This window comes from Ascidia mentula, chromosome 6, assembly GCF_947561715.1.
Source record: "Ascidia mentula chromosome 6, kaAscMent1.1, whole genome shotgun sequence".
NCBI classification, from domain to species: Eukaryota; Metazoa; Chordata; class Ascidiacea; order Phlebobranchia; family Ascidiidae; genus Ascidia; species Ascidia mentula.
The window spans coordinates 1,739,750-1,754,428 of NC_138571.1; the positions used below are offsets into that span (position 1 = coordinate 1,739,750).

The 14,679-nt window shown below is 37.8% G+C and overlaps 1 protein-coding gene and 1 pseudogene across 1 annotated transcript; both read right to left on the reverse strand.

Moving 5' to 3' along the window:
• Positions 1-1,186: 1,186 nt before the first annotated feature.
• LOC145906435 (zonadhesin-like) lies at positions 1,187-11,109 on the reverse strand. The gene is made up of 12 exons (XM_082993850.1): positions 11,036-11,109; positions 10,128-10,307; positions 9,745-9,990; positions 9,379-9,552; positions 7,916-8,092; positions 4,481-4,615; positions 3,769-3,948; positions 3,307-3,480; positions 2,978-3,157; positions 2,432-2,653; positions 1,944-2,183; positions 1,187-1,341 (listed from the first exon to the last, which is right to left on the reverse strand). The coding sequence occupies exons 1-12, from the start codon at positions 11,091-11,093 to the stop codon at positions 1,187-1,189; spliced, it is 2,121 nt and encodes a 706-aa protein (XP_082849976.1). The 5' UTR covers positions 11,094-11,109.
• A 2,566-nt stretch (positions 11,110-13,675) lies between these two features.
• The window catches only part of LOC145906436 (uncharacterized), a 144,982-nt pseudogene continuing 143,978 nt past the window's right edge, over positions 13,676-14,679 (reverse strand).

Here is a 14,679-nt window from a genome sequence, read left to right on the forward strand (position 1 = left end):
TTAGTCCGCTACAACTAACCAGGGCGATTTAAATCATAATTACCAGAGTTTGCATTGAAATTGAGGAATTTCTGTCTCCACAAAGGCTTGGCGCCCCCTTACTACCCAACGTGATCTCCAAATAATTATCTCGCAGCCCCATTTTGTTCCCCCTTCAGAGAAAAATGATAAGTAAATTTTGCCACTTTGCCACAAAATACCCCGTAAACCATTGAGCTCAGTTGGTGGAGTGTTGAGCCTGGTTAGTCCAATGTTGTGAGTTCCAACCTCACCGAGAGATTGAATCTAGCTCCGACTGTGCTGCCAAGCCTAATAATCGACCGTATGATCGTGGAAATTATGTTTGTATTAAAGTGTTTCCAGTATTTTTTGTAACCGAGTATGTGTAAATATTGTATCACAGGCTTCATTGTAAACTTTTTCGTTGTAAAATGTCTTTTAGAGGACGATTCCTACCAAAGAGTTGACCTCATTCAAGTTTAAACATCTCAATGTATTTGCAGCTCCAGGTTGCTGTTGTGTTGGATTGAGTTTAATGCGTTTATTACTGCTAGGCGTGGCTGTGCAATGCATTTGCTTGCGAGTCTGTATATTACCCATGGTAAAACGTCCCCGTTTCGCCAGCACAATGTCATTATCAGATACCAGACATTTCTATTTACGTAAAAGCTGTTTAGTCGCATTTATTATTTCCAGGCAATCCACAGAGTCAAACAGTTATTTTATTTACATCAAATATGGTGAAATATTTCGTCAAATCTAACATTCCTCCGTCCGAAGAAAAAGTTTAAAACATTTACAAACATCGTGATTTCGAGCATTCCTTTCTCTTCCATCATTTTCCCAGACCACCTAAACAAGCAAAGTATAATAAACGCAACATCCCAACGATTTGAAGAAGTTCGGAAGCTTTTTCAACCCTTAACGCCTTATTGCGTATCAAATGCACACCCTGCTGTACTGGAGTACAAACTCATCGCATACCAGGGGTTGACAGCACGCATACCAGGGGTTGACAGCAGTATCAGCATTGCTTCGAGCGATACAAGAAAGCTTTTCTCAACATTTAAAAGTGTTTGGTTTCGCAGTGCGCAGATTTTTCTTAACCCAAGGCAAACATCCCAACCAACCCCATTACTAAAATAAGTTAATATTTATGTTTGTTTCAAACGACTGCTAGACTGACTTATTGAAAGCAATCTTCGGTCGAAGCAACAATATAAGTTAAATGAACGTGCTTGCCTACAAGTTCGCGACAACTTGGAGAACAGGATCTGCAGTTGAAAACGTCGAGACAGTTGGGAGAACAAACCTCTCCGATTCCGCAACCGCCACAATCATCTGTGGAATGAGATCAAAATGGAGTAAAAATACGTTTGCAAAATGGTATTGGTAAAATGGTTGTAATTTTGTTTGGCACGACTGTGTTATTACAATATGTTTGTCTGTTTAACCAAAGCTAATGGCAACGCAACCAATAAGACGGTTGTTTCGCTGATGGCTTGTATCAGGAAATTATGGTTGACCTAATGATAAGGTTTCCATTGAAACAAACTCCAAAGGCGTGGTTTCGATTCTATTAGCAGCGATTTTATCCGGAATTGATTTTTTTTCAGAAAACAATCGAGTTCAAATATAGTCACAGATGACTGGTTTGTGGTCACGTGATATTTCAAATGTCTGACAGGGAATGTTTTAATTTCCCATGGCAGAAAAAATGCAACTTTTCTCAGTGCTCCGTAAACGAAGAAGATAATTTTGTGGCTAAATCCGCTACTAAACTTTAGACGAATATTATTTGAAAACCTGCCGTCGTGATGTACTCTTGTACAGGTAATGAGGTTTGATTTAAACTTTTTCTATCAGCTAAAGCGATGAAGGTAAATGCAGGTTTTGTATTCCCCGATAACCAGTTACGTTTGCAATTCTAAACGAGCACTCACGCGTGATGTTCCGGTCACGGCATGACGACATATCGATCGCGAGCTCAAAGATTGTTCTGGGTTCTCTTATTGGGATGCACTGAGATCTTTCGTCTCTGCAGTAACCTTTCTTGCACAAACACCCATCGAGACACAAATCAGGGCAGACTCTGGTGGAGATGGATTGCCGCAAAGTCTTGCAAGATCTACAGCCTTCCTGGCAGTCGTAGCGTCGATGGTAAACTTCGTTGCTGTAACAAGCTGTGAAAAAGAAGGTTGTACTTTTATTAAACATAACTTCAATGTTTAAAATTGGCTGAAAACTAAATTAACTTATTTTTCATATGGTAAACTAATAATCCTTAGTTTGTTTGTGAATATTCATACATATTATTTTTTTTAGTAAAAGATTAGTTTGCCGATCAGAAAAAAATTGCTACAAGGGGAGCACGTTTATGACTTTCAAATGGGGGAAAATTATCGTTTCTAGGTGTCCTTAATTAACTTACACAATTCCGGTGGATTGCCGAAGAAAAATATAGAAGGTATGAACCTTCTGATGGGGACACAGGCGTTTGTTTCATCTCTGCAGTATCCAGGCTTGCAAATACAACCACTGCGACACCTCTTCGAACACTCCCTGAAATGAACTTGCTTTCTCAACGAAGTGCACGTGACACACCCGACCACACAATGCTCGGGCGGATAGTAAACCGCGTTCCTTCCACAATCTTGTGGAGAAAAATATAAGTTGGTAAAGCACAAGAGCTGTTCCGGTGAATGTGTAGATAAGAGTTCATTGGTGTTGATACTTATTTCGGGAAACAAAGCATCATGTTCCAAATAAGGTCATGACCTTTGGCCAAAAAAATCTTGTCCCGCAGGGAGTATTTTTATTACTCTCTGCTTATAAGAAACCCATTCACAACACCCAGTTATTGAAATATCGGTTGCATAAAGTGTTTTTCAACATATCGGTGTAGTTTTTCTTATCTTGCTTAACAAAGAGAACCTTCGACTTTTTATTTATGGTAAATTTTGTGTAAACATATAACCTGGTACAACCGACACACACTGGTTATTTCTGTCTCTGCAATATCCCTTCTTGCAAAGACAACCATCCGTACACACAGCGGGACAAACTCTCTCCTCCGCCGACAGTCTGAGGGACGCGCAGGTTGTGCAGCCACTCTGGCATTTCTCAGGAGGATGAAATTCCTCGTTTATTCCACATTCTGTTGCAGACATATATAGGTTGTTGCGTTAGTGCTAACAGTTCCTTCTACGGATTAAAGTTTAAAACACATGACAGGTTTTGTGATGGAGACCATCCAACAACAAACAAAATAATATACACTAAGAAAATGTATAGGTTGTTGGTTACGTAATACTGGCACACATATGTTGCTTGCATCCCGGCAATATCCTGGTTTACAAAGACACCCGGATGCACAAGACGTTGGACAGAATTGAGGTTGAGGTTGACGACGAAAATCACAACTTTCGCATGGACTCTGACAACTCCATGGTTGGAAATAACGCTCATTCTGTCCACATTCTGTATTGTGACGAAACAATGAAGTTGCAGTTATCCGACATTATCACGAATTATTTGTAAAACTACATAATCATTAAAACTGTTTGTTGGGTGTATAAGGATTATGTAAAAAAATTAAGAGACTCGCTGATAACGAAGATATCACAGTAAATTTCGTTTTTTTCATATATTCTTATGTATGTTTTCATGTAGAAAGTTGAATGATGATCTCGTTGAAAAACATAAGTTTTGTAATTTTATTTCCCCACTTTATTCTCTAGTTTTATTTTTGATATAAATATACATCACCTGGCACAGTAAAGACGCAAGTGTTATTGAAGTGTCTGCAGTACCCAGGCTCACATAGACAACCGCTCCTGCATTCTTGAGTGCAAACTCTGTTTCCTGGTGGTTGTCTCAACGACACACAATCAACACATCCTGATTCACAGCTCTCAGGGGTTCGATATGCTTCATTGACTCCACATGCTGTATTTAAAATATATTTACTTACAAACAAATCTATTTTCAAGAATTATTTTAACTTAGAATCAAAAGCTCCAATATTCGTAAGTGTATGAAATGTGACTGTTGACCCGTGACGGTTTTACTCTCCAAATCAGGCACACGGACGAATTTGGATGAAACATAATCTGGACCAAGTCGACAAGAGCAGCTGCAGTCATGGAACTTTTGATATATCGAAACAGTGGCGCTGTGTGCAACTAATGTTTGTATCGCTTTTATATTTAACAGGGTGTTGCTGTAGGAGTTGAAAGGAAAGTGATTGATTTGTCTGAAACAAACCGCGCACTAGCGGGCTACAGTGTACAGAATATTTGTAAATTCATAGAGTTTTAAGTTTTAGTGTTGTAACCATCTTTAGCTGTTTTTATATATATTTTTTTACAATTTTAGGTTCAAGTCTTTAAACCAACACGTTCGGAACTAAAAACTCTTCCGTATTCTGTGTATTTGGACTTTGATTTCGCTATATAAATATACAGGACACACGACTTACGATTGTAATCACATTCTGCGGTAGTCATCCATCTCCCATTCGCGTAAAACCGAACAGAACACCAGTAGATTCTACATACAGCTGTTGGGTATCTTGAGCATGTTCTACCGGTGCACGACGGACAATTCCATAAAACTAAAGAAGAAACAAACTTCAAAAATTTTATTTTAAGTTTCTGCTTTATTCTGTCGCTCGAAAAATTGTGTTCAGATTAATAATTTTCCCAATTAGCCCTGAATCGACCAAGTTGAGGATTGCGGCTGTGCTAGCGGGTCAGTCCGTACTTAGTAAAACGTTCTAACTGCTTTACAAAAGATCAAATCTAAAAACTGAACCAAAACAAATCGAAACCAAACAATTGTTAATTTTACTCACATGCATCTGCACCGAGAACAAGTAGAAAAAACAAAGATAATGAAGTTCTTCATGATTCGAATCAACTGCTTCCTTCAAGCTTCGGTTGCAGTTGACGTTCATTGCCGTCCTTATGTGTGGACATTTTATTGGAAAAAAAATATTTGCCTCAGGGGCTCAGACAACAAAAACATAATGCGAAAATATTTCGGAAAAAATGAATCGGGTGGAGGTAACATTCTGTGCCTGGCATAACCTCAGGCATGTTCCTGTTGTTTAGGCGCCCTTTCCTTGAAATGACCTTCAAAACTGAAACCTCATATCAACCATGACCAAAGGTGAAAATTTACGACGTTGCAAAAGGTTGCAGCCCATCCTCTGCAACAAATTCGAGTGAGAGTTTTGAGAATCATACAAAAGTTAAATTTTGCGGAAAACCTTCACAATGCTTTAGATTTAACAGTGTTATTGCTTTGCAGAGATACCTTTTTGCCTCGGGCAACCACAAGCTTTTGTGTTTTTGTCATTTCCTGGAAATGAAACGTATTACACTTGGCCGACACAATGCACGCTTCCATTCATTTGTAAATTTCTTCGAAGTGCTCATTTGTGACGCAAGAATCATTCTGTGTAAGAGAGATGTGATCGGTTCGGACGGAATGCAAAGTTATGCAAATAGTATGATGCAATGCAATGAATCACGTGGACGCCATGCTGTTGTTCGGTTGATTCATGTGATTGTTAAAATTGCTTCTGGCGTAATATTTTATATCTACAAAATTACGTAACATGAAAAAACATGAATTTTTGAATCTTAAAACTTTTATCTTGCACGCAAACTTATCACCAACAACAAACATGAAACATTTGCTGGGAAAGGTTGGGATTTGACTCGATAACACTCATGATTTTGTTAGTGATATTTTATTTTTCAAATTGATTCTTCATATGCGTTCAAATCCTTTCGTGCAAAACTAAATTAAAAATGGTGCAGCTGGTGATTTTGGCACCGAGCTAGCTGATACACTGCCAAGCCAACGGATCGACGATGGACCACAAAGTACCATAGAGTAGAAATATGTTTGCCCGCTATTGTAAAAGCAAGCCCAGTGTCATAGTTACCAGCTGCACTGATGAGACCTCACATGTAGAAACAGTGCGTGTACATCACGTGTGCAGTTTCAAAGTGATGACTGTGGGTTCTTTTCCACACACAAATTAAATTGGGTGTCGGGTCTGAGCCCACGTTGAGGCGATGCCGGTCGGTCACGTGATCGCCTCAGGCGATGCGTAAAGCAAAGCAAACGGAATGATGCAACGGGGAGCAACATACTGCTGCCAAGCTAGGCAAAAATTAAAATATTTATATTTAAAAAAAGGTTTGTTCAAAATAAAATCACTTCAAAAATCTTAAATCACTTCAAAAAAAATCCTTAAAAAGTATTCACAAAATCAATTTCGTCCTATTTACCTGAAAAAAAAAGAATAATCACTCCGTCACATCTGTTTAATTAATATGTGTTTCGCTACAACTTTTAGTTGTGATGTTCAAGAGTGATTTGAAGGTTGTTCAACTCGGTAAAGCGATAGAACATTGGAATATATTTGGTTTTATTTCGGCATAATTTCTAAACCATTTCATCTTTCTATGAAAGTAAAATTCCAAAACACATTATAAGTTTTAAGGCATGTTGGAGTGCATTCTTCGCAAAACAAAGGTTTGCGACATTTTACAACATCGTATTCACATTTTCCACAAGAATACTCAATAAACATTTGGCCAAATAAAAGTGCTTGAAATGACAACGGGTGAAATTGTATTGGAGCCGTCCACGTGATTGCTTCGAGCTACAAAGTCATGGAATAAAAGTCATCCAATGCAGAGCAACCTTTTTTCTCCTAACTGTAGATTGCTCATCTCACAAGTATGGAACCAACAGTGCGTGACATTTAAAAGAAGATTTAAAGTTCATGATTCGCATCTCAGCGGAACCCAATCAAAAGACAACAATCGACACATCCCGATCTATAGCTTTCATCTACAGAAATCTACAGAAATACGTCACGTTTATTCCACACCTTGAAATTCCTTGTCTGGTAACCTTCGTGTGACCCCCTTTAAGTAATACGTCACTAGTTTGGTTGCTGCTTATCTTAAAATTGCCTCGGGTGTTTAGCAATGCAAAGTTATGCTTTGAAAATGACACAGTGAGGAATAACTACGTCTCGTGCAGTTTGTAAAGTTTAATTGAAATAAAATTACCTTTTTTTGGTTTGTAAACTCCTGCCTATTTTTTTGTGTTTTTGCTCTTCAACATTTACACACAAAGCCCCACACTGTACTTTTGTTTGTTCTTAAACATAAACCTGTGCATTGCTTACATACATGCGTAAATTTCCTGTATGCTTACGTTATTTTGAAAAGCTTTGTGCTGGCATCTGATTCCAAAATAAAACCGCGAGTGTTTGGTCGTGCTGGAATAAAACTACTACAACTAATTTCATCACAAGTTTCAATGCAAGAGAATAATATATTTAACGAAACTTCATAACATGTTGAGCAGTCAGCTGATGTAGATCAACTCATCGGTTCATTTTCCAATACCTAAACAAAATATAGTTACATTGGAATACAACGCCCATCGAGGTTATTGTGGTGGCCCATAAACTTTGAAGTTGTTCATCAAAAACTGATTTTGTAAATAATTTACGGTCCAGATAACAACATGGTTGTGCGACTCCCTCATAGGTATGTTGTACGTTTTAAGACTACCCGTGTCACATAATAATTGCCTCCTACATTGACAGTATAAGCAATGTGTTCGCACTAATCCACTAAATTGATCTTGTATTTGGGAACTTGAGGATTTAGGATAGAAATTTTTTAATAAACCTAAAGGTCTAGTTAAATCAATTGTTACTGACGCTGCCAGGCATACTGATCTTCTGGCAAATATTATTTTATCGAAGTTTCGGCTGTTATGCAACAGCCTTCAACAGTAGGTATGCAGCATAAAGGTCCAGGTCACGTAACCAGTCCAACTGCTCGTAATTATCGTTACACGTTCTGTTTAAACTTACTTGAAGTGGAGGGAACGCAGTTGTAATTTGCGTCTCTGCAGAATCCAGGTTTGCAGAGACATCCCTCTGAACACACAGCCGGACATATAACAGGGGGAGGCTGAGATAAGGAGGAACAACTTGTACATCCGCTCAAACAACTACCAGGAGGATAAAACTCTTCGTTCAATCCACATTCTGTTTAAATATTTGTCCACTTAAGTAAGAGCTGTATTGTAGGAAACATGTATTCGACATAATTTTGCCCGTTTTGCCTGAGATAGATGACAATAAAACATTTATATTTCTAGCCCATCGTTCAAAATTTGTAACAAGGTTTAAACACCTTGTGGTTTACACCGGTTAATATCCGCTTCAAACATTCTTTTAAGGAAAAGAAATGTGAATATTTTCATTCAATCCACTGTACCTGGTTGGATGGTTGTGGTAGCTGGTTCTGTGGTGGTCATGGTAGCTGGTGCTGTGGTGGTAGTTTTGATTGGAACACAACGATCAAGGTTATCACGGCAATAACCAGGTATACAGCGACACCCACTGACGCAATCGAGTGTACAAACTGTGCCACTACCTGCCGCTATATTCCTACACAACTGATCACATTGAGCGCATGGTGGTTGGTGTTCTTCATTCACAGGACATTCTGCTGCCACAAATAGTATGGTTTATAAAGTGAGCTAGTGAGTGACTTAGTAAGTAAGCTAGTAAATGAGTTAGTAAGCAAGATAGTGAGTGAGTTAGTAAGTGAGCTAGTTCATGAGTCAGTAAGCGAGCTAGTGAGTGACTTAGTAAGCAAGCTAGTAAATGAGTTAGTAAGCGAGCTAGTGAGTGAGTTAGTAATTGAGCTAATTAGTGAGCTAGTAAGTGTGCTAGTACAAGAATGGTTTATTTAGTTCTCAGCGGTTCACGTTTTGTCGATTAACTGGAAAATACCTCAATGTGACAATGTTAGTTACAAACTAGAACTTGCGGGTTAAACGCTTATAGCATCAAACAGGCATGCGAGTCAGCAGATTTGTTTGTAACCGCAATAAATTAAGCAGGAAGATCAACTCATGTTTCGAAATAAACCGTCATTGCTACAAACCCCCATTTCATCACACAAACCTCTTAAATCCGGACATTGATTCACATCAACACAACTTCCATTGTGTAAAACCAGAGGTGAGGGACAAGTACAACCTCCTGTGCAAGGAAGTAGATCTATGCCCAAATCACACGGAGAAGGGAGACCCAAAGGACAATGGGGGAGACATCTCACACATTCAGAGTAAACCTGGTTATTTGCACATTCTGCGAACATGAAACATCACATGGTCAGGTTATTGTTTAGATGTTAAAAAGCAGTAAGCAATAAATATAGCAGGGAAGGTTTTTACTTTATTAATTACGGCTTTACATTAGAATTTCGAATGTTGAAGCAACATTTGCAGTAACTGCGTATGATGTTACAACCTTTACTTGACCTTGTATAGGAACACACGTGTTGTTCTCATCCCGACAATATCCTGCTTTACACAGACATCCATTGAGACAAACAGCAGGACAAATTATTGGTGGTGGAGATCGGAGTGAGTCACAACTTGCACAACCACTTTCACAACTAGTTGGTGGGAAATATTCTTCGTTTATTCCACATTCTGAATGAGGACAACGTGTAATTATCTGACTTGTGCAGATCGATTACGTCATGGATCTTGTAATTCTTTAACAGTAAAACTGCCCAACAACACTAAAACAATGTAGCACAACCCATAACGTGAACGCTTATAGATCTATGCAAAATAAAGTAAGTCTAAAAAATTCAAATTGCCGATATAACGCAAAAATACCTGGTTGGGCTGAAGTTATGATAGTTGGTGTGGTTGTTGTTGTGGTTGTTGGTGTGTTTGGTGTTGTTGTTGTTGTTGTTGTGGTTGGTGGGTAAGGCACACACCTATTGTATCTATCTCTACACGTACCACTCTTACAGCGGCACTTGAATATCAGCCAAAGTGAAGTAAAACATGAGGGTTGATCGGGGTTGCGACAAGATCTCTCACACAAAATAAACCTGGCCTCGTTCGGTTGCTTACATTCTAAAAAAAAGCTCGGGATTGATTTTGTGATATAACGCCAATTAATATTGAGAACCAAGAATTTCTTCATGATTTATTTGTATGATTTCGTCCAATTTCGTGAAATAACAAAAAACTTTTGTGAAATATTTACTCACGAAGAGCTTTCCTACACTCTGCTTTAGTGACACAGCGACCTTCGTACAAAGCTTTTCCCGTTGGACAAGCACACCTTGCTCTACATCCGAAAAAATATCTACAAGAACTTCGAAATCTCCCAGCAGAACATTTCTCAATACATCTCGAACAATATTTTAGAATCTGATTGTTCGGACAACCTGTGGTTAAACGAAGCACATTTCAGTTAGGAAACATAACAAAGTTTCTACCGTGGGGGGAATTTAAACAAACGTAATTAATATTTTAGATCACATGTGAGGAGTTAAATTTCACTTCGTTTCTTAAATATTTCCCCCATAATAAAGTTGAAAGAGATCTGAGACAAACTTTAAAACCCATGAAACGTTTTCCTCAAAAAGAGATAAGTGGAAAAACTCTGACGCGGGTCTAAATGATGGAATTTTCCCGATCTAAGAAAAACATGGCTGAGATTTCTAAAATAACCTTTGATGTGACGTCACACAATAGCGCTCAAGGCGTTTAAAGTTTTGCGCTTAGCGTGAAATTTAATGTCACCAATTTTAATTAATGTCCATGACTCTGTTTAATTGAAACAGAAGAAACTTAACTTTATTATTACAATGTTCTATCATACATCGTAATATAGCTAACCAACATCAGGCCAGTAAAGTTGGTAAGTAAGACTGCATTTAGCTGACTTGTCGTTCAGGCAAAACAATTGCTTATGTTTATCGGTTTTGCGGTATAATAATTTAAAGTTGCATTTTTATCATGTTATCAAATTGATTTTGTCTTCAATCATTGTTTAAAAGTAAAAATTTTAAATTTCGCGTTTCTGATGTCAAGGACAGTTTTTAGGCAAATTACGCTGATGCGAAATATCAGTCTCAGAACACTGGAGAGTACGCCCTATTCTAAAACTTACTTTGTCCTGAAACAGCAGCAAAACTCACACACAGGATGAACAACAGCAAGATCTTCATGTTTCAAAATCGTTTTACTTTCCTAAATGAAACAGTGATAAAATCTACTCGCTTCCCATCAAACCCGCCTCAGGCAACAACTTTTCTCCTTAGCAGAAAGTTTGTTGTGTCCAGAGTTGAACTTGAAACCTTATATTTGAGCCTTGGGATTTTTTCAGTTTGGAGAAAATTGTATTCTGTGAAACAACAAAAATGACGTCGCGTGTTCGACAGAAAAAACATAGAGATCACAACAAACTTCATGTAAAGGTAACTTCGGGTACTTTCCCCAATTGGTTTCCCAAAAATTGTCAACGGTTAAAGTGGTTAATTATTAAATTATTTGTGGTCTGCTATTTGAAATACAACTCAACACCTTTTAGTAAATTCCTCATGTCAGTTCTGTTAAAATGTGCATTTATAACTTGTATTAGGTGGCAAAAATTTCGTATATCGATACTCTCTAAAGTGCAAAATACTTGGAGTTAATTAAATTGAATAAGATAGCCAAAGCTATTATGCTATTGATCATTTTACGTAAGTTGGTATTGATCATTTTACGTAAGTTAGTATTGATCATTTTTCGTAAGTTGGTATTGATCATTTTACGTAAGTTAGTATTGATCATTTTACGTAAGTTAGTACTGATCATTTTACGTAAGTTAGTATTGATCATTTTACGTAAGTTAGTATTGATCATTTTACGTAAGTTAGTATTGATCATTTTACGTAAGTTAGTATTGATCATTTTACGTAAGTTAGTATTGATCATTTTACATTCTAGTACTGATGATGAACCAGTTCGATTTCGAAACGTCTACTAACTTACGTAAAATGAACAATCTGTTATTGTTATTGTTTTATTGTTACGTGACGTCATAGAAGGCGCTTTGGTCGTGCGAGTGCTGGCAGCAAGCCTTATGCATAGGAATGGAAAACATTGTAAAACTGGTTTAGTATAGTTTTGCATTAAACAGGGGACAACAAGTGAAAAAGTGGAACAAACTGATTTAGATGTTAATTTTAGCTGCAGACAGATGGCCGCTGTTTCGACCTATTAATCCGCTGTTTCGACCTATAATATTTAGTTGTGTAAAAATGAAACAGTTACTGGGACAGGGTGTTCTTGTGGTTAAAGCATTTATGATCGCTAACGTGATGCATGAACTTTTGAAAACACGACAGAGACGAACCGACAATTAAGCATTGTCGTTTTGTCCACTCACAGCAAAAGATATATTAATTCGCCACAATCAACCACCAATGTATTTTTCGCAATATAGTTGTAACAAGAAATGTTGGAATTAACAATTTGAAGTCAACATATGGATGAGGTTAAAGTTATGACATCACACTCAAAATAAAATCACTGAGCAATGTCACTGAGCAAAGAAACGTCGTTGCTGCTATACCCTTCAGTCTTCCAATAATCAAAATATGCCTTTGGTTTGTGACGTCACAGTGACATATTTTTGTTTGTTTGTTGTAAAACCTTGACCTATTTGAGATAACGTAATCTGTGGATTCTCCTATGTTTGAAACTATTCGATATCTGCAATATAAGGCGCCTTCTCCTATCTAAACAATGCAATTTGTTGACGCGAGCGCCATGTGTAGCGTCTAATTCGCTGCAGTGAAAAACGTTTACGATTTTTGGTTTTCGCTACGTTTCGTGCAGTTTTCTACATTTTTTAGTTGACGTAGAACCGAAAACCTTTGGATATATGTTTGTTGTAGATGTACCTTTAGTATTACGCAAAGTTGCCATGGCCGCGTCAAATACACTTACCCCGTTGAACCAAATTTACCATAACATGCTAAAATTCCTACTAACAACTGTCCTAGTGACGCAAGATAGGACAAAAAAGGAATTTTCCATCAAAGAAACACATTTCAAATCAAACTCTGATATCAATTTTGTTTGATTACTTTCGTTGTTTATTTAATGCACTCCCTATTACACATATGTGCACAACACATCGCAGTATGCTTTTGTTTTTCTTTTGTTTCTTGCACTCACGTTTTATCAAATTTCCCTCAATGTTTATTTCCGCACTATAGTCGTATTCTGTGTTTGCCACATTCCGTAACGCTCCATTGGTTCACGTGCAAGTCGTTGATTGGTTAATTGGTCGGTGCAAGGAGTGCTGTGTGTATGACCTGTTAGTCTTGAGATGGGCGTCGCGCTGTACGGTTGTTTTTAGTGTTGCCGAACAAGTAGTTTGCATCGGAGGGTTTATTGCCGTTTACTGGTATTGTATGTACGTTTTATCGTCAGTTTTCGTTCTTTCTTTCATTAAAGAGACACCCATTTAGTGAAACCAGTATGAGGTATTTTGGCTTTAGTGGTGAGCCGTTACTGCAGGGTCCGCCCCTTTTCTGAATTAGGGCGGCAGCGTTGGGTCGCCGAAATAATTCCGTGACAAATATCTTCATTATAACTTGAGTATGGTTTTTCTTTGACTGTCTCAATTTAGGAATCTAAAACAAATCCACTCTAAAACAAATTTCCAATGTGATTTATGTAAGAGCCTACACTGAAGAAAGCTTTTAGATAGATGTTAGACTTGTAATATATCTCCAATATGAATTCGGATATGGATTCACATTTGTTGGTGAACTTTCTTTACGTGTGAATAAAAATAAGAATTTTTGCTGAATGTTTTTGAACATAAACTGCACTTGTAAGGTTTCTCTCCAGTGTGAATTCGTTCGTGTGCCGTTCGATGGCTTGATGTACTGAAAGCTTTGTCACATATTTTACACTTGTACGGTTTCCTTCCAGTGTGAATTCGTTCATGTATCGTTCGAGAGCTTGATTTGCTGAAAGCTTTATCACAAATCTTACACTTAAATGGTTTCTCTCCAGTATGAATTCGTTGATGGATTTTCAAATCTGAGCTACTTTTGAAACATTTTTCGCAAAATTCGCATCTGAAAGGTCTATCTCCAATGTGAATTCGTTCGTGTGCCGTTCGATAGCTTGATTGGCTGAAAGCTTTGTCACATATTTTACACTTGTACGGTTTCCTTCCAGTGTGAATTCGTTCATGTATCGTTCGAGAGCTTGATTTGCTGAAAGCTTGATCACAAATCTTACACTTAAATGGTTTCTCTCCAGTGTGAATTCGTTGATGGATTTTCAATTCTTGACGAGTTTGGAAACATTTTTCGCAAATAATGCATCTGAATGGTTTCTCTCCAGTATGAATTCGTTCGTGTACCGTTCGATGGCTTGATTGACTGAAAGCTTTAACACATCTGTTACACTTAAACGGTTTCTCTCCAGTGTGAATTCGTTCGTGTACCGTTCGATGGCTTGATTGACTGAAAGCTTTAACACATCTGTTACACTTAAACGGTTTCTCTCCAGTGTGAATTCGTTCGTGTGTAGTTCGATGGCTTGAATGGCTGAAAGCTTTATCACAAATATTACACTTAAACGGTTTCTCTCCAGTATGAATTCGTTGATGGATTTTCAATTGTTGGCGAATTTGGAAACATTTTTCGCAAATATCGCATCTGAATGGTTTCTCTCCAGTATGAGTTTGAACGTGTTTGCTTAGATGACTGTTCCTGGTGTATGCTTTAGAGCATAATGTGCATT